General features: G+C 35.5%; 2 protein-coding genes and 1 non-coding gene across 3 annotated transcripts; 2 read left to right on the forward strand and 1 right to left on the reverse strand.

Annotated features, from left to right (window-relative positions):
- Positions 1 to 2,787: 2,787 nt before the first annotated feature.
- On the reverse strand, positions 2,788 to 3,273 carry LOC131174663 (anther-specific proline-rich protein APG-like). Its single transcript, XM_058138415.1, has one exon. It carries the CDS (start codon positions 3,271 to 3,273, stop codon positions 2,788 to 2,790), a length of 486 nt encoding a protein of 161 aa, XP_057994398.1.
- Positions 3,274 to 9,365: 6,092 nt separating this feature from the next.
- Positions 9,366 to 9,472, forward strand: LOC131175044 (small nucleolar RNA R71). Its single transcript, XR_009145203.1, has one exon. It is a non-coding gene; the product is annotated as a small nucleolar RNA R71 (small nucleolar RNA).
- Positions 9,473 to 15,218: 5,746 nt separating this feature from the next.
- Positions 15,219 to 17,115, forward strand: LOC110668943 (RING-H2 finger protein ATL54). Its single transcript, XM_021830400.2, has one exon. The coding sequence runs from the start codon at positions 15,564 to 15,566 to the stop codon at positions 16,725 to 16,727; it is 1,164 nt and encodes a 387-aa protein (XP_021686092.2). The 5' UTR covers positions 15,219 to 15,563; the 3' UTR covers positions 16,728 to 17,115.
- The last annotated feature ends 1,752 nt before the right edge of the window (positions 17,116 to 18,867 follow it).

Raw genomic sequence — 18,867 nt, forward strand, 5'->3', positions numbered from 1 at the left:
CATACTATAATTGAATTTGCTAACCTTTTTATTTTAGTCACTTCTCCCAACTAATTGTTATATATATTTTTTTTTCTTTTTTTTTTCTTTTTTTATGTGTATCTATCACTCAAAGAATTATTCTCATGGAGGGTAGGTAAGTGTTTGGGTTTATGGCTAGGCATTAATGTGGGTTTTAAAGAAATAAGAGGGATAAATATAGGCTCAAATTGGTTCCAAAGGGAAATTTTGAAGTGAGGTTGGCTAAGGCTAAAATATGGGTTTAAAATTCAAAGAATGCCTTGATCATTTCTTTTTCAAGTGCATGCTATGATTTCGCCTTGAAAGGTTTAGAAAGATTGTTCTAGGATTGGTGAGACATCAATTAGCTATTTCTTACCCTAGAGTTTTCTCTAGGCACTCAAAGTCAATGCAATTGATTGGGTGGCCCTTGGCTAAGAAGATATAAACTAAAGCAAGAATCTAATAACTTTGCACCTATCTAGAACTTTCAATCCATCAAACCCTTCTAAAAGTAAGCTTAATTGCTCTTCAAAGCAACTCTCAATCCTCTAAGGACAAGGTAAAAATTTATTTTTATGATATGCATGATCCTAAAATGAATGCATAAATCAAATTAAAACTAAGTATAATCTATATGAAAACTATATGCAAATGTATGTATATGGGTATAGACATGTGTGTGGTATATGTAAAAGTGTATGGATTATCTATATATGGATGAAAGAAATGCAATAAATGAATGCATGAAAATTTTAAAGAAAATTTTTTAAAAATTTTGCAAAAATTTTGCCCTCACCCCCAAACTCAAATGAAACATTGTCCTCAATGTCTAAAATGAATGCAAATATGGGCAAAATTGTGTGAACTAATCAATGAATGAAATATATACAATTGGGGATTAAATCAATATAAGCTCAAGTGTTTCAAAATTAGCTCAAAATGATATTAACAATGAAGCTTTAGAGAGAAAAATGTGGAAAGGTATCCCAAATGTATGAATTTACACTGCTTAAGATGTTGCTTAACCTGTTGCGTAGGGTAAAGCGAAAGCATAAGCATTGGCAACATACCATAATCATAAATAGTAAAAGGGTAAACTGTTACCTCTAAATGATGTGAAACAGATGCGGCTCAAAGAAAATTGTGCAACTCATCAATGTCAACAAAATTAGGATTGAAGAAAAGATAAAGTGCAAAAATAATGTGCAAGAAAATGAAAAAATGTAAAGAAATAAAATCTAACATTTAAATAAAAAAAAATTAAACCAAAAAGCATTCACAGAGTAACCATGTCCATAGCAGAAAATAAAATAGAGTAAACTAAAAGAAAGAAGTGCAGGTATAATCATAAAAACTAATTACCAAAGTATTACAACTATTACCAAAGTTTGAAGATTAAAATAAACAGATTACAAAATAAACCTAAAACAGAAATTAGAACTATTGCTACTGATCAAGCTCTGCTGTCAAGGCTTTGGTGCTGCGTCAGGATCTGCTTCAGGTTCTGCAGTAGGTTCATTGTGATCCAAAGCTTCAGAAGCAGTTTCCAAATTTTCTGTGAGGTCTTTCATTTCTTGAAACATGGCTTGGCCCCAATGATATAAATTGTTGTAGGATTGGGCCAGTTTGTTGTAAAGCTCCAACATTTGAAGCTGATGTTGCTTCTGTTTCTTTTTAAGAGATAAAAATCTCTTTTTAAGTTTCTTTTCTAGCTTCTTCTTTTGGTTAACCTGCTGCTGACCCATGGTTTCAATTTTGATTTCTAAGCTCTTCAAGGTTGCAAGAATTTCTGTGGTGTCAGGTGAGGGAACAGATGGTTGGACAGTGAAACTTGCTATTCTGGATTCCAAGGATCTTAAGAGGGACAAAATGTCTGCTGAAAACTGTGGGATAGACTTGGTTGGTTATGGTTCTGCTGGTGCAAAGGTAGTGGGGTCTGTAGTACCAGTGGCATCAGGATGCTGCTGTAACAGAGTATAGGTATGGCCTATTTTCTCACAAACATCCATATGCAGCAACATTGTGCTGTCTATATATGATTCCCCAGAAACTGGCAGCAATTTATATAGACTAGCATCAAAGCTAAATGAGTTTGCTATAGCAGTTATATACCCCCCAAAAACTATACTACCTTTAGTATGCTTCGTGACAATTTGATGCCAATGAGTAGCTATGAAATGGGCTGTGCTTACTTGTTTTCTCTCCTTCATGCACCATAAGAGAAACAAGTCACCAGCACCCACAATCTTATTCGTGTCCCCTTCCTAAAGCGATTAAGAAATGAACCTATGGAGGTATTTCAATACATGATCAACTATCCTAGAGGCTTTTGCAGTCCTCTGTCTATAGTAACCCCCAAAAGGTGCAATATCCTTCCAGAATTGAACAGGGTCATAAACAGTTTGCTGCCACTCAATATTTTTATACCCCGAATCTTGAAAACCAAAAATTGCATTCATAGCATCCATGTCTAACTCCCTATCAATTCCAGCACATCGAAAATATATCACATCTTTATGTTCAGGCACTGTTGGTTTGAAATTCAGCTTTAAGGAACTTAAAAATTCCAGGGTCAAATCCTTGTACACTGGTTCCCTAATTTTAGCAAAATCAGTCCATTCTTGACATCCAAATAGGCAAATACAGAGTCATAAATGCCTAATTCTTTCAAAATCTGCTCATCCATATACTTGTTTGCCAAAATAGGTTTAGAAACTAATTTCTCATAGGCATTTTTCATATCCATATCCCTAAAAGCCCAAGGTAATGGAGAAATTACCTCCTCTATATTATCGGCAGATGACGCAGGTGCTGGAGAGTGTAAGGGAGGCGAGTCTTGGTGATTGGACCACTGGTCTTTGGTGTTTGCGAGGAAGACACAGTCCTTTTCTTTGGTAGTTCGGAAGGGCGGTGAGGTGGAGAATTTAGGTCGAAAGGAATAGAGGGTACTCGTTTCCATTTTCCGACAGGGGTTTCCTTGGGTCTACCTGCAGCCCTTTTAGTTTTGTCTTTAGTTTTCGCTTGAGTAGGCGCAGGCTCAGGCACTGGTTCTGGGGAATGGGTGTCGAGAATTGGTGTTTCATTTTGCGGTTCAGTTTGCGGCGAGAGGGGAGTCGATGGAATGAGAGGTGGTATTTGGCTTGGGGGTAGTGGTGGTGACTGAGGTGGTGGCGATTGAGGTAATGGCGGCATTTGTGGTGGCGGTGACTGAGAGAGTGACGGACTGGGGCTGGGGTTAGGGTTTGTGGGCAATGAGGATGGAATACCCATTTTTGATTTGATAGAATGTTGAAATCTACAGAGTTTGGGTTTGTGGGAAGACCACATTTTAGTTCTTACCATTTTAATGAAAAGAAATAAACCTTTCGGCTTCTTGAAAAGATTGCCGAAAAAAATGGCGTGGGAAAGGAGTCGACGAGGTTTATCGGGAGTGTGAGCGAGGCTTTTGGAAAATTGGCGGACATTTTGGGCTATTTTAAATTGTGGGGCAGACTTGTGGTAATATGGGTCATGCTTGGGGTTAAGCATAAGGTTCAGCAGAATTTGCTTAAAACTCTGCTTGACAAGCAATGTCATCAGCAAGTTTCGGCAGATTTTGGGAAAAATTATGGTTTTGCTTACCAAAAACAGTCCAAAAGCTATGGAATTCTATTATGACCCTCAGCAATTACCAAATACACACAAACACCATAAAATTGAGGGATTTAAGTTCATCATCTCTAAGCACTCATCAAACACAATATATTTCCATTTAGCTCATGCAAACATTTTTCAATCAAGGCACTAATTGTGATTACCTTTTTGCACACTTAATGAAATGGTCTTCTTCCTAAACTTATACCAAAAGCACATTTTCAGCAGCATTTGAGACAAGTTCTAATCAATCAAAAATTGCAGAAAATACATAGAAATTGACTTCTTAAGCAGCATGAACAGTAGCGTGAACAGTAACAAAAATCTGCAGATTTCAAAAACTAGTAGCAATTCAAACAAAAACATGCAAATTCCTATCAGACTACAAAATTATATATACACTAAAAGGTAAAACTTAACAAACACTATTTTTGCACTTCAATAAAGCTCACATCAGTCCTAAATATCAAAATTGATCCTCATCTAAGTTGCATTTCACAGAATTTACACAAAACACACAATCAAACATGTGCTATCAAGTATATTGCAATATCAGCAATTTAGCACAGGTTTAAAGGTGTTACTGTTCACAGGCACTGGATAAATTGCAGAATTTTGCTTATACTTGCTTCCTTTCAATTCTTTGTTTTTGCCACAAGTGTAAACTTGCCCCATCTTCATGAATGACCTACAAAAGATAAACAAATGTCACTTTTGAGTTTAATGAGGGTAAAAACTGAAAATGAAGTGAAATGGAAAATTAATGAACTATAAAAGGATATGCTTGGGTTGCCTCCCAAGAAGCGCTTGTTTAAGGTCTTAAGCTTGACCTTCCACTCCAATTCACCTAAGTATCCCTGATTGGAGAACTAAGCCATGAAATCTCTACAACCTTTTGTGTGGGTTCTCCAACAATATAATGTTTTAATCTCTGCCCATTAACTTTAAAAGTCCCTGAGGTTTCATTGCCTATCTCAACAGCTCCATAGGGGTATACTTTTATAACAGTGTAGGGCCCTGACCATCTTGACTTTAATTTTCCTGGAAATAACCTTAACCTAGAGTTGTATAGAAGAACAACATCACCTTCCTGAAATTCTTTCCTCCTAATATGCTTATCATGCCATCTCTTAGTTCTTTCCTTGTAAAGCTTGGCATTTTCATAAGCATCCAATCTAAGTTCCTCAAGTTCATTTAGTTGCAGCATTCTTTTTTCTCCTGCAGTTTTTAAGTCAAAATTCAGTGTCCTTATGGCCCAATATGCTTTATGCTCCAACTCCAAAGGTAAATGACAAGCTTTCCCAGAAACTAATCTAAATGGGGTAGTTCCAATAGGAGTTTTAAAAGCTGTTCTATAGGCCCAAAGAGCATCATCTAACTTTAGTGACTAATCTTTTCTTGAACTATTCACTGTTTTCTCAAGAATTCTTTTCAGCTCTCTATTGGAGATCTCCACTTGACCACTAGTTTGTGGATGGTAGGGTGTTGCAATCTTATGCTTCACTCCATATTTTTGTAATAATCTTTCAAATTGATGGTTGCAAAAATGAGAACCTCCATCACTTATAATGGCACGTGGAGTTCCAAATCTTGTAAAAATGAACTTTTTAAGGAATTTAATCACAACTCTAACATCATTAGTTGGAGATGGTATAGCTTCAACCCATTTGCTCACATAATCTACTCCAACTAAAATGTATTTGTGTCCCAAGGACGATGGAAAAGGTCCCATGAAATCAATGCCCCACACATCAAATAGTTCCACTTCCAATATATTTTGGAGGGGCATTTCATCTCTCTTTGAGATATTACCCATCCTTTGACACCTATCACATGCATTTACAAACTTCCTCACATCCTTAAACATGTGTGGCCAAAAGAACCCTGCTTGAAGAACTTTTTCTGCAGTCTTTGTCACACTCATATGACCCCCATAAAGTGAAGAATGGCAATCTTTAATAACATTCCCTATCTCCTCATCAGCTAAACATCTTCTAATCAGCCCATCTCCACATCTCTTAAACAAAAATGGCTCCTCCCAATCATAATCCTTCACATCAAAAAGAAATTTCTTCTTTTGCTGCCATGTTAGATCAGGTGGAAGGATTCCACACACTAGATAGTTCATAAAATCTGCATACCAAGGGACTTGTGCATTCATGATTACTAACAGTTGCTCATCAGGAAAATAATCATCTATTGGGGGCTCTTTTCCCAAATCATCTCCTTGTTCTTGCCTCAATCTAGATAGATGATCCGCTACCACATTTTCTACTCCTTTCTTATCTTTAATTTCCAAGTCAAACTCTTGAAGGAGTAGCACCCACCTTATCAATCTAGGTTTAGCCTCTTTTTTCTGAAGGAGATACTTGATAGCTGCATAATCCGTGTACACTATTACCTTTGACCCCACAAGATAGGACCTGAATTTATCTACTGCAAATACCACTGCCAAAAACTCTTTCTCTGTAGTAGAGTAATTTATTTGAGCATCATCCAAGGTCCTACTTGCATAGTATATTGCATACACCTTCTTATCTCTCCTTTGTCCCAAAACAGCCCCAATGGCATAATCACTAGCATCGCACATTAACTCAAAAGGTAATGACCAATCGAGTGGCTGCATAATAGGAGCAGATATCAAAGCTTCCTTTATCCTGCAAAAAGCATTCATACAATTAGTATCAAAATTAAATTCCACATCTTTACTTAATAAATTGGTAAGAGGTTTAGAAATTTTAGAGAAATCCTTGATGAATCTCCTGTAAAATCCAGCATGCCCCAAGAAACTCCTCACTCCCTTCACAGATGTTGGGGGTGGCATTTTCTCAATAATTTCTACCTTTGATTTATCCACCTCAATACCCCTATTTGACACAAGATGTCCCAAAACAATTCCTTCTTGTACCATAAAATGGCACTTTTCCCAATTCAAAACTAAATTGAACTCTTCACATCTCTGCAAAACCTTAGACAAGTTAGATAAGCATTCATCAAAAGATTTACCGTACACAGAAAAATCATCCATGAATACTTCCATAATACCCTCAATCATGTCAGAAAATATGGATATCATACATCTTTGAAATGTAGCAGGGGCATTACATAGTCCAAATGGCATCCTTCGATATGCAAAGGTACCATAAGGACATGTGAAGGTAGTTTTATCCTGATCATCTGGGTGAATAGGGATCTGAAAGAACCCTGAATAGCCATCCAAATAGCAAAAATAAGAATGATGAACTAGTCTCTCAAGCATTTGATCTATAAATGGTAATGGAAAATGGTCCTTTCTGGTTGCATTATTCAATTTCCTATAGTCTATACACATTCTCCATCCGATTCTGATCCTTGTAGGTATTAGTTCATCATTTTCATTTTTCACTACTGTGATGCCCCCTTTCTTAGGTACAACATGGACTGGACTTACCCAATTGCTGTCAGAAACAGGGTAAATAATACCTGCATCAAGCAATTTCAAGATCTCCTTTTTCACAACCTCTTTCATATTTGGATTCAATCTCCTTTGTGACTCTCGAGAGGCTTTATGATTATTTTCCAACAAAATTCTATGCATACACACAGAAGGATGTATTCCTTTAATATCATCAATGGTATAACCAATTATCCTTCTATGCTTCCTAAGAACTCTCAATAATTTTTCAACTTCACAATCAGTCAATTTAGCACTAACAATCACATGATATGTAGAATCTTGGCCTAGAAAAGCATACCTGAGATTTGTTGGAAGAGGTTTCAACTCTACCTTAAGTGCTTCACTTTTCTCAAGCTTTGATGATGAAATTGTTTCTTGCTTCAAGTTCCCAATCTTTTCAATATCAGCCATAGGCAATGGTGGATTTCCTTCCAAAATTGTAGCATATTCTGCAGCTTCTTCAATCTCATCCCCTTTTTTGATGTTATGAACCAAACAAGCTTCTAAGGGATCTTTAGGATGTTGCTTTTTAAGCATTTCTCTAACCTCTTCATCTATCACATCAACTCTCAAGCATGAGTTTGAATCATCTTTCTTCTTCATTGCTTGAAACAAATTAAATTCAACTTTCTCTTCCCCAACTTCTAATGTAAGCCTCCCATTTTTTACATCAATCACAGCTCCAGCAGTAGCAAGGAAAGGTCTGCCAAGAATAATAGGTATGTGTACATCCTCCTCCATTTCCAATACCACAAAATCCACTGGTATGAAAAATTTTCCAACTTTCAGAGGAACATTCTCAATCACCCCAATTGGAAATTTAATAGACCTATCTGCTAACTGTAGTGATATGGTAGTAGGCTTCATTTCTCCAATCTTCACTTTCTCATAGATAGACAATGGCATCAGACTAACACTGGCTCCAAGATCACATAAAGCCTTATCTATACTGATATCCCCAATGTGACATGGTATGGAGAAACTTCCAGGATCTTTCAGTTTGGGTGGAAGCTTATTTTGCAAAATAGCACTGCTTTCTTCCGTGAGAGCTACAGTATCAAATTCCTCTGATTTCTTCTTGTTAGATAAAATTTCCTTCAAAAATTTAGCATATGAAGGCATTTGTGCTAAGGCATCAGTGAAAGGAATAGTCACATGCAAAGACTTCAATACCTCCAAGAACTTCCCAAATTGTTTATCCAATTTTGCTTTCTGAAATCTTTGTGGGAATGGTAAAGGTGGCATGTAGGCTTTAGGTGCAACATATTTAGGCTCTTCTTCTTTGCTCTCCCTCTCCTTACTTCCTTTTTCTTCCATTGAATTTTCTTTCTCAGCTTCAATTCTAACTTCAGCTTCAGTTTGTTCGTCTCCTTCTCTATTTTCCTCTTCTTCAACTTTCTCTTCAATTTTTTTATCTCCATTTTCCAATATTTTTCCATTTCTCAATGTAATAGCCTTGCAATGCTCCCTTGAATTTTCTGGCTGGCTAGGGAGCTTCCCAAATGCTTTGTTACTTGAAGAGCTAGCTTGTTGAGCTATTTGATTCTCTAACATCTTATTGTGTGTTGCCATTTGATCTACTTTAGATGCTAATTGAGAAATCATTTCTTGTTGACTTTGGTGGCTCACAAGTAGAGTTTCAATCATAGATTCCAATCTAGCTGTCTTGTCTAGTTGTGCTTGTTGTGGTAGAGGTGGAGCAGGTGCATTTTGAGGTTTAGAAATTCCAGGAGGGGGGCCTCTATTCTGCTGAAAATTCTGATTTTGTTGATATCCAGAAGGTTGCTGAAAATTCTGATTTTGCCCTTGTCTACCTCCCCAAGAGAAATTGGGGTGGTTTCTCCATGCTGGATCATAAGTTGCAGAAAATGAGTTACCACCTGGTCTTTGATTGTAGTTCCCCACATAATCCACTTGCTCACTTGAAAAATCTTGATTAAGTGTAGAAAAATCTGCTGCACAATTGACATTTGCAGCTCCAACTTCTACTGAATTACTAGAACCTCCGGCTGAAGAATCTACTTTCATGCTTAGCTTGTCCATTTTCCTTGTCAAAGCATCAAACTTAGCATTAATCATATTCATGGCATCAAGCTCAAACATACCAGCTAGTTTCTTGATCTCATTCCTCTCACAACTCCATTGGTAGTTGTTATAAGCAATTTTATCAAGAGCAGAAAAAGCTTCATCTTCAGATTTCTCCATAAGGTCACCTCCAGAAGATGCATCAATTGTACTTCTAATGGCTGGTGAAACTCCATTGTAAAAGTGTTGAACAAGCATCCATTTAGGAATCCCATGATGTGGACATCTCCTTTGCAAATCCTTGTACCTCTCCCATGCTTCATACAAGCTCTCATCATCTCTAGGTTTGAAAGAAGTCAGCTCATTTCTCAGCTTAGCTGTCTTGCTTGGTGGAAAATATTGAGCTAAAAATGCTTGAGAAAGTTCATCCCATGTTGTGATAGAACCCGGTGGCAAAGAATGTAACCACTCTTTAGCTCGGTCTTTCAGAGAAAAAGGAAATAATCTGAGTCGAATTGCATCATCAGAAACTCCATTTATCTTCAACATATCACTGATCTCAAGAAAGTGTGCTAGATGCACATGTGGACTTTCACTTGGATTTCCTCCAAATTGTGATTGTTGACCTGACAGAGTGCAGGCTTCAGTTCAAAATTATTAGCTTCTACCCTTGGTCTTGTGATACTTGGCATGAAATCTCCAATGTTAGGATAGGCATGATCTTTCACAGAGCGGTTGTTATTGTTGTTGTTGTTGGCCATTTCTTCTTGTAATTCCTCTTTGCTCTTGTGCTCTTTCTTGTTGTTGTTGAGCTTTAATTTCAGCTTTTCTCCTCTTAAATTCTACTCTTAAAGCTTTTGCTGTCTTTTCTATTTCTGGGTCAAAGAATAAATTGATTTCTTCACTTTTTGTCCTTCTCATAAAATAATGCACCCGAAAAACAAAAATAAACAAATTCTCAAAGTAAATGGTAAAAAGAAATAAAATAAAATGCCCAAATTAACCAAACAAACAATTGTTCAATATCAAACAAAAATCAAATCCCCGGCAACGGCGCCAAAAACTTGATGTGGTGAATCCGCAAGTATACGGGTCGTATCAAGTAATAAAGTGATGAATCAAGTATCGTTCCCACGAGGATTTGCTGTTTGATTACTAAACTATGAATGAAGCGATTATTTGGGCTAATGATTAATGAATAAATGGTAAATGTAAATGAGCAAGGTAAATTGATTAATCTAATTGAAATGGGTAAAGAGCAAACAAATAAATTCTAATTCTAGTTCGCAATTAAACTAAAATTAACAATGGGTAATTTAAACGAAAGTCTAATTATGGTGAAAGTGATTCCAGAGTTGGGGGGTTTATGCATAAATTAATTGGGATTTGTCTTGGGCATTCCAATTTTTAGGGAAAAATAGAGTTTGAAGGAAATTGATTCTAAATCCCTTTGATATCTTTTTCAAGCAAATCAAAGTGTATTCTAAAATAACCAAACCTACTTTCGTATGTATTTGATTACTTTAGAACCCATTAAGTTTTGTAACCAATAATTAATTCCTCTTAAAGTCCTAGTTTATTTCTAAATCTAGGTGATTTTAAGTTCCAATCCATGATTACCCATCAATGACTTTCACCTTTCGGTCCTTCAATCAGAGATTAACACAATACCCAATGGGTACCAACATTAGGCAAGTAAATCAAGCACACAAGGAAGGAATCAAAACTCATATTCATATAAAATAAGGAGATACCCAGTCCAAATCCACAAATTAATCTAAGACATATTTTCCAACTCTGAAATCTAAAGAAATTACTCACTCATGATGGTATTTACAAGAAATATTGATGGAAAAGTACAGGAAAACATGATAAGAGGACTGAAATAGAAAAACCCAAGTGGAAGAACCAAAGTCTCTGGTTTCTGGAGCTCCAAAACTGGTGCAGCAGCTCCTCCCCAAGAGAAAATGGCGTCTTCTCTCTCTCTTTCTATTAAATTTTCTTTCCTTTTTGTTTTTCCTCCCCTTCCTCTTGTGGCAAAAATAAGGAAATGATGAATTTATATGGTCCCTAAAAGTTGCCCTAAAAGTAATAAAAGACAAGGAGTGGATAGGAAATGAGGTGTAAAATTATCCAAGTTAGCAGCACTATTCATGTTCTGAGCATTCTGCTTAGGGTTCGGCTTAACCCTAAGCAGCTTATTAGCAAATTTTAGCCTCTGGTCGCACTGTCTGCTTAAGGTTAAGCAGACCTTCAGCAAATCTCGGCAGACTTAGAGTAGAATGGACTCTTCTGCTAGTGCTTGACTTGTGCTGCTCCTTAAGTACTGCCGCTTTACCCTAAGCATGACCTTAAGCAAAGTCTCAAGCAAATTTCGGCTAGTTTGCTCTTTCAAGGCTTGATTTCTTCAACTTTCCTCCATGCTTAAAGAACTTCAAATCTCTTCAAATTATTTCCTATTGCACTCATTGATCTTCGATTTGCCATAAAATCCTATCAAAACAACAAAAATTACGAAAATCAAATATAAAGTATCTAAAATTAACAAATAAGATAAAATAAAGCTAAAAACATAAAATATATTAAAATATGAGGGCAAAATGGATGCAAAACTATCCTAAAATGCCTATATGAATTGAGTATAACACCGAGTCAAGGCCAAGAGGCGACTCGCTTGAGGTTTGTGCACAACGTATACTTTTTATAATCATCTTTTGCATACTGTTTTGAATAATGTGAAATATGGAATTATGGCATTCTTATGATGTTTTGATTTAAATTGTTGAAAGTTATTATGTATATTGAAATGACAATGTTTAGCAAATTGTTAAGATAAGTTTTGAAACCACAGTGTCATGACCATATATTTGAACACCTCACTAGCACGACTAGTAGAGGTAATTAGTTTCGAATTTTGATTCCTTCTCTGGAGAAGTGTTGAGGTGTGCTAGTAGAAGAGGATGTGAATGGATATCCATATATTTGAGCTAGCTAGCCTTGTGATGTGATTTCTCTTTAGCCTCTGGCTATTGAGATTCTATTTGTTTCGAATGGCATGATCTAACTGTGGGTTTTATGAAATGTGTTTTGATACTTCGAAATGAACTTGGTTTGCATTAAAATTTCATAATTCATGTTTTGTGTTTAATGCTTATGTTTAGTCAAATTTTTGAATAAATGTGATTATATTCTGCATAAAGATTATTTTAGTATGTTGTGCACCACTGAGTCCTAGTACTCAGCGATGGCTTCTATTTCTGTCGCAGATACAGAGACTAGAGGAGCAGCAGACTAAGCTGCTGAGGTGAAGAGCTATCAGCTTAAAGTCATCGGGTATAATTTATACCCTAATTGTAAATATTTCTTTTCATGTATGTATTGCATATAAATGTATGGACGTGCAAATGGGTCTTGAGCAGCTTGTACAAAAATTTGTATGAAGTTTGTAATAAAGTTTAGTTTGTATTTCTTTTGATGTAAATTTTGTAAGAATGTACATAAATTGTGTTGTCTCTAATGAAATATGAGTACAACTATTTTATTTAATTTAAATGAAATGTATTGCTAGTATGCTGAGGATTATTGAGTTTTGAACTTGAGAAATTTATTGAAATGATTGTGAAATTGATTGAGTTTGATTGTGAAATCGAAGTAGTGGTTAAGAAAAACTTTTAGAAGTGTTTTTTTTTACAGGTATTTGAAGAACTGGTTTCTCAAAATACAGACAGAACTCTGTCAAAATTTTTATAAAATTTGCGGAAAACTAAAATGGACTAAAAATATTAATTAGATTTATTTTTAATCATATGTTTTAAACACCTATTAGATTATGCTCACCACTTATCAAAAATAAGAAAATTGTTTTAAATTCCCTTGTAGGGTACTTAATGAGTTATCGGTAGGTGAAGTTCGGTAGTTCATTAGGTATTCTACGGGATCATGTTATGCCTTACAAAGGGGTAAGGTGTGACACTCAAACCCCAACCCTAGTGTGTTTCCCGAATATCTCACAACTCTGCCGCAAATGGTAGAATATTACAATATTTATCCTAGTTCATACTGCCCGTGCCCTCTGCTACCAGCACTGATCTCACTTTTTATCCAAATTGGGTCGCAGCGTGAAACTTTTGAGTCGGGTCACAATTCGGGTCAATGAAAAAACATATTCCAAAATTCAAAGCCATAAAAATAACATCCTAAAAAATTCCAGATATCAGATCTAGTTCGTCAACTTGGCAAGCAAGAAAGGAAACCTTTACCACTGCCATTGCTCTGGGTTACTAATATTACGAAACAAGCACACAAGGTAGGAAACAGCTGAAAACTCAGCAAAACTAAAGCACAAACAAACTACTAGCTACCTCAGAAACAATGTTTTCATACACTAAAACAAGGAGCACCAAATGAGCTAGAAAGGCAGGCGCATGTCAAGGTAGTGATCTAGGACCATGCAAACATCAGTGAGGCCAGAAATAGGCTTGGTAGCGCTTCGGCTTTTCACTCTCATATAATCAAAGGATTAGAACCAAGCAACCAAATGATCAATACTCGAGACACCCTTAAGTTGCCAGTCGAACGCGGATAATTCTAAGAAACCAACATTGAACTTTCACAAACAACAGATCCTATTCTCAGTCCCTCTCCCTTCAGCACCAAATCTGCATCATAAACAAAACTAACTATTCACAACCCACAATCGGAGATAAGGAGGGATGGATGCAACACTGGTCAGGCAAGTAGCTATCTCCCCCTGATAAGAGCAAGGGACAGCAGTGAACAGCCTCTCAGCGAAAACTGACTAAATTGAGAGGAAGAATAAACTTTCACTAACCAAGAGAGACAATGGCTCTCACTTGATATCGTTTTTCTCTATATCTAATATTAAGAAATGAGGTTGACAAAATTAATATGTAATCTATAGCAAGCTCCTCTATTATAAATTTGTTCGTCAAAACACGCTACCTCTTGGGATATGGCTTGAGAGACATAAGCTTCATGTATGAAAGGTTTATAAGTGTTGTCAAACCAAATCAAACCACTATGACTTACAAATCTCACATATGAAGGGTTTACAAGTGTTGACAACTAAATCAAACTAAAGTCATTTTAGTAGTGGGGAGGCCAATTCATCATAGAGGTCCGCCTATGCATGTTTTATGAATCCAATCTCCGAGCCCACGAACTTGAGCATGTGTTTGGAATATTTGGTCGTTGATCAATTCCAACATGGTATCAAAGCATTGATGTCCAAGAGCCTAAATCCAAGATTCGAAAGCACGGTGGGCAAAGGGTGAAACCTGTAACTTGAGCCTAAAAGAGCCAAACCCAATGGATCTAAAAGCTAGTCAAGGAGAGCTAAACCCTGAGGGCATAGCAAAGAGAAGGTAGATCTAAGTAAATGGGCCATCTATGTAATGGCAAGTAACAATCAAGCCTATGAGCCTAAACTTTAACCCAATTACAATTCACAGTGAACGCAAGCATGAAAGGTTTACAAATACTAGCAAATCAAACCATGCATTTTGGTGATTAAAAACTCAATTTCCGTCGCAATTCAGCATAGAAGCCAACCTGTGCTTGTTTTATGGATCCACTCCCCGAGCTCGCGTACTTCAACACGTGTTCGGTGTGTTCGATCGACATAGACTAGCATTAGATCATTTATTTAATCATATGCAAATACATATGTATATTTAAAGTAGCTACTAACCTGTCAAGAATCAGGTCCTGAATTTGAATGTTGAGTTTCTAACTAGTGAAAGTGACAAAGAACTGAATATTACCCTGGAAACATGTAAAGAGAATTAGGTGCATAAGCATTCTCTGGAAAATTAGGCTTACCCACCACTACTTCATTGGCCGCACATAAATTTTAGAAATATAAGATTAGACATAGCAGATGCGAGGTCAATTTTGCTTCATTATCTATACTACCCCAACTGTGACTTAAAAAAAAAAAAAGCCCACATATTGCAGGCACTGTTAATTGCACTAACTTAAAGATATGTTGTAATCTGAAATGACTTGCTACCAAAAACAGCAATAGGATAGCTTCAAATCTATTATCTTCACCGACCTGAAGCTACAAAATTATTATTGAGAAGCTTAGTTTGCATCGGTAATTTTGTGCTCATGTGCCATAGTCATGTATATAATTATTTTCCATTTTCAAATATCATAATGGTACAAAGACTATATTACAAATAGACCCCAAAAAAAAAAGTACATTATGAAGAAGAGGGCTTATTTTTAGACAAAGGGAAGCGTAGAACTTCTAGATACGGAGCTTTAAAGTGCCAAAAAGGCAAACGTATCAGCCTTAACTCTTCACTAGAACTTGAAAAGGACACGTTGCTTAATCTTGTTGATTTCTTCTCTTCCAATTGAAACGAAAATACAACTCTTCACTGACCCCATACTCTTTCTTCACTTGCGTCTCAATTTCTTGAATTCTTCAGTCTCTTTAATGGCAAAGAAGCACAGAAAACTCTTCCCAGCTTTGAGTGCAACAAACCAGACTGGAGATTGTCCAGACTTCTGCGACCCAGCCTGCCCCTATAACTGCTATCCTTATGCAGATTACTATTACCTGTCTCCATCACCACCACCTCCACCTCCTCCTTCTCTCTTACCCCCAGAGCATCACCTGTCACCTTATGTGATCATTATAGTTGCTTTGCTCGCCAGTTTCTTCCTTGTTGTTAGCTATTATGTTATCATAGCTAAGTCCTGCCCTGGTTGGTGCAGTTCAAGGAACAACAGGCAGCCACAAGGTGAAGCGGATAATATGGATGAAGAGTTTCTTGACGAGAACCAGGTTGATCACCCGATTTGGTTTATCACGACAGCAGGTTTGCAACAGTCGATTATCAATTCGATCACAGTTTGCAAGTACAAGAAAGGCGAAGGGCTTATTGAAGGTACCGAATGTTCAGTTTGCTTGAGTGAGTTTCAACAAGATGAGACTCTTAGGCTCTTGCCTAAGTGCAACCATGCCTTCCACATTTCTTGTATTGATACTTGGTTAAGATCTCACACAAATTGTCCTTTGTGTCGCGCACATATAGTCAATGATCCTGTGACCACTCCCCTTATTTTGGTAAATCAGAATGCTGATAATCAGAACACGGTAGTCAGAACCCCAATGGACGATTCTGAAGTTGATGGTGAATCAGGCAATTCTCAAGAGAGAAATGAACAAAACAGGGCTGGAACAGAGGTGGGAGGTGAAATAGTACATGTTGGAAACGAAAGAATTATGAAGGAAGACATAAATTCTACCGAAAATGGTGACATTGAGAAAATTTATGAGTCTGGTGATGATTTTCAGATTGCAAAAAGTGAAATACAGCCAGTGAGAAGATCTGTTTCAATGGATTCTTTGACAGCTGCAACTATGTATCTCAGTCTAACCAATACAAGTGCAATTGAATTGGAGGGAAGTTCGGTTAATCAGAAAGAAAACAGTGAACAGCCTGGTTCAGGTATTGTTTCGAAGCAAGATGCATTCAAGCAATTGGGCAGGTCTTCCATCACACAACATCTGCACAAAAATCCTGTTCCTATGAAAAGATCATTTTCTTGCTCATCGAGACAAAACAGAAACTTGAATTCAATTCTACCCTTGTAAAGACTTGATATACTCTTTTTGGTAATTATATTTCATATGAGATAGCAGCAAATTGGAGACTTCTCGTTCCCTCCCACATCCCAGTAATGAAGCCAGGGCTTAAACACACAAGTCACGGGATGTTAAAGCATTGGGGAAAAAGAGAAAAAGAGGTAAGTTAGAAGAAATCAGCTTCAGATGAATGAATAAATAAGTTTCAAGATGTGAAGCAGAACCAGAATAAGTTTCTGTATCACAAAATTGTGATTTAGCTGATGCCTTAAGGGAGAAGGCATCGCTTCCACCAACAACAACCCATTATGCTTTTGTTATTCTGATGTGTGAAAAATTGTTTCTGCAGAGATGAAACCATTGATTTGGTCTATGAAGAATGGTTTTAATTTTTTTTTTCTTTTTCTAATTTTGGCATGGAGGTAGGTAGGTGTCAAATCAAGTTGTTAATGAATAATTCTTGCATATAGAAATTGCCAATGTTTAAAAAGAAAAAAATATGGCAGAAACCATGGACGATTTAAAAAAGGCAGGTGTTTTTCCATAGAAAAATTGGCAATATCATTCATACGGTAAAAAAAAAAAAAAAATTAGATGAAAATGAAATGGATTAATACATCCATTAGAGTTAGATTCATTGTTTGTTGAAAATGAAGAGTCAAAAGTCTTATGATTATAATTTGGTGGAGATTTAAAAAAAGAAAAAAAAAACTAATACCATAAAAAAAAAAAGAAAGTTTTAAATTTTGGCAATTTGATGATTTCGTCACAATTTGAAAATATTTGTTGGTATATTTGAAAGTCTAGGAACAATGCTATTTTTAATCAGGAAGTTCCTGACGCTCTGAAAACTATTTTTATTAGAGCTACAAAAGCCTGTGATGAGCTTGCCTCCCTCTCAAAGAGTCACAGGTTCTGCCCTCCTGGAATCGTAATGTTCAATTCAGATGCAAGCTCTAACCCAAATCTAACAAAGCGGACTTAGTGGTTGTTTGTAGAAATCAAAGGGGGATGGTTATTGATGTTATGCTCCACATAGGATTGTGCACGGTTTTAAGGGGAATCGAACTGAATTGAAAAATTATATGAAATTGATAAGAACCGTATCAAACCGGAACCGAATCGAGAACGAATTTATATATATATATTTTTATATTTTTTTAAATATATTAATATAATTATATATATTTATATTTATATATATAATTATAAACTAAATACAATATAATATATATATATATATATATTCTTAATTAGATTTATATCTTATAATTAAATATTATATGATTAATAAATAATTAAAATATATATTAGATGATGTACTTATATTATTATATTATATAATATATTTAACATAAATTATATATACACTTTATAATTAAAGATTATATAATTTAGGTATAGCTAAATTATATATTATATGATATATTATGTATTAATTATTTAATTTAAAACTTAAATGCTAATTCAAGAATGAATTTTTAAAGAAATAATTATATAAAATTGTTTTAAGAACTGAGAGCTGAACAGGAATCGTATCGAACCGAATCAGAACCGAAGAATCGAGAACCCTATCAAATCAAAATCAAAATAACGAAGAATCAAATTGAAACAGTACAAAAATTTTGATTCTATTCTAGTTCCTAGTCAAACCCCAAACCAAACCAAAACTGAACACTCCTAACTCCACCCCCTTGTGGGTGAAGCCATGGTGAAAAATGAAGGCCGATGGGTTATATTTGAAAGGAAATTTTTATTTAGAACTCGAGATATAAATATATGATATCATATATTTAATATTAAATTCACGATAAATTAAGTTTATGCCAATATTTGAAATTGATTATAAACCTTTAGCTTAATGCTTTTATGGATTGAACTATATGGAAAATTTATTCACTCACTACTTTAATCTTTTAAATTCAAAGAAAAAAAAATATTTATTCCATTTATTTTAATAAAATTAATTATTTAATCTTTTTATTTCAAAAATTATATTAATTAATTTTTATATTTTTATTCCTTTTACTTTTTAATTTCTCCATCTATTTTTATTCAAATTAAAAATAAACAAAATAAAATTAAAATACTAATTAAAATATTTTTTTAAAATTGAAAAAAAAATATTATTATTATTTTTTTATCAAGA

Source organism: Hevea brasiliensis, chromosome 16, assembly GCF_030052815.1.
Source record: "Hevea brasiliensis isolate MT/VB/25A 57/8 chromosome 16, ASM3005281v1, whole genome shotgun sequence".
Taxonomy (NCBI): Eukaryota; Viridiplantae; Streptophyta; class Magnoliopsida; order Malpighiales; family Euphorbiaceae; genus Hevea; species Hevea brasiliensis.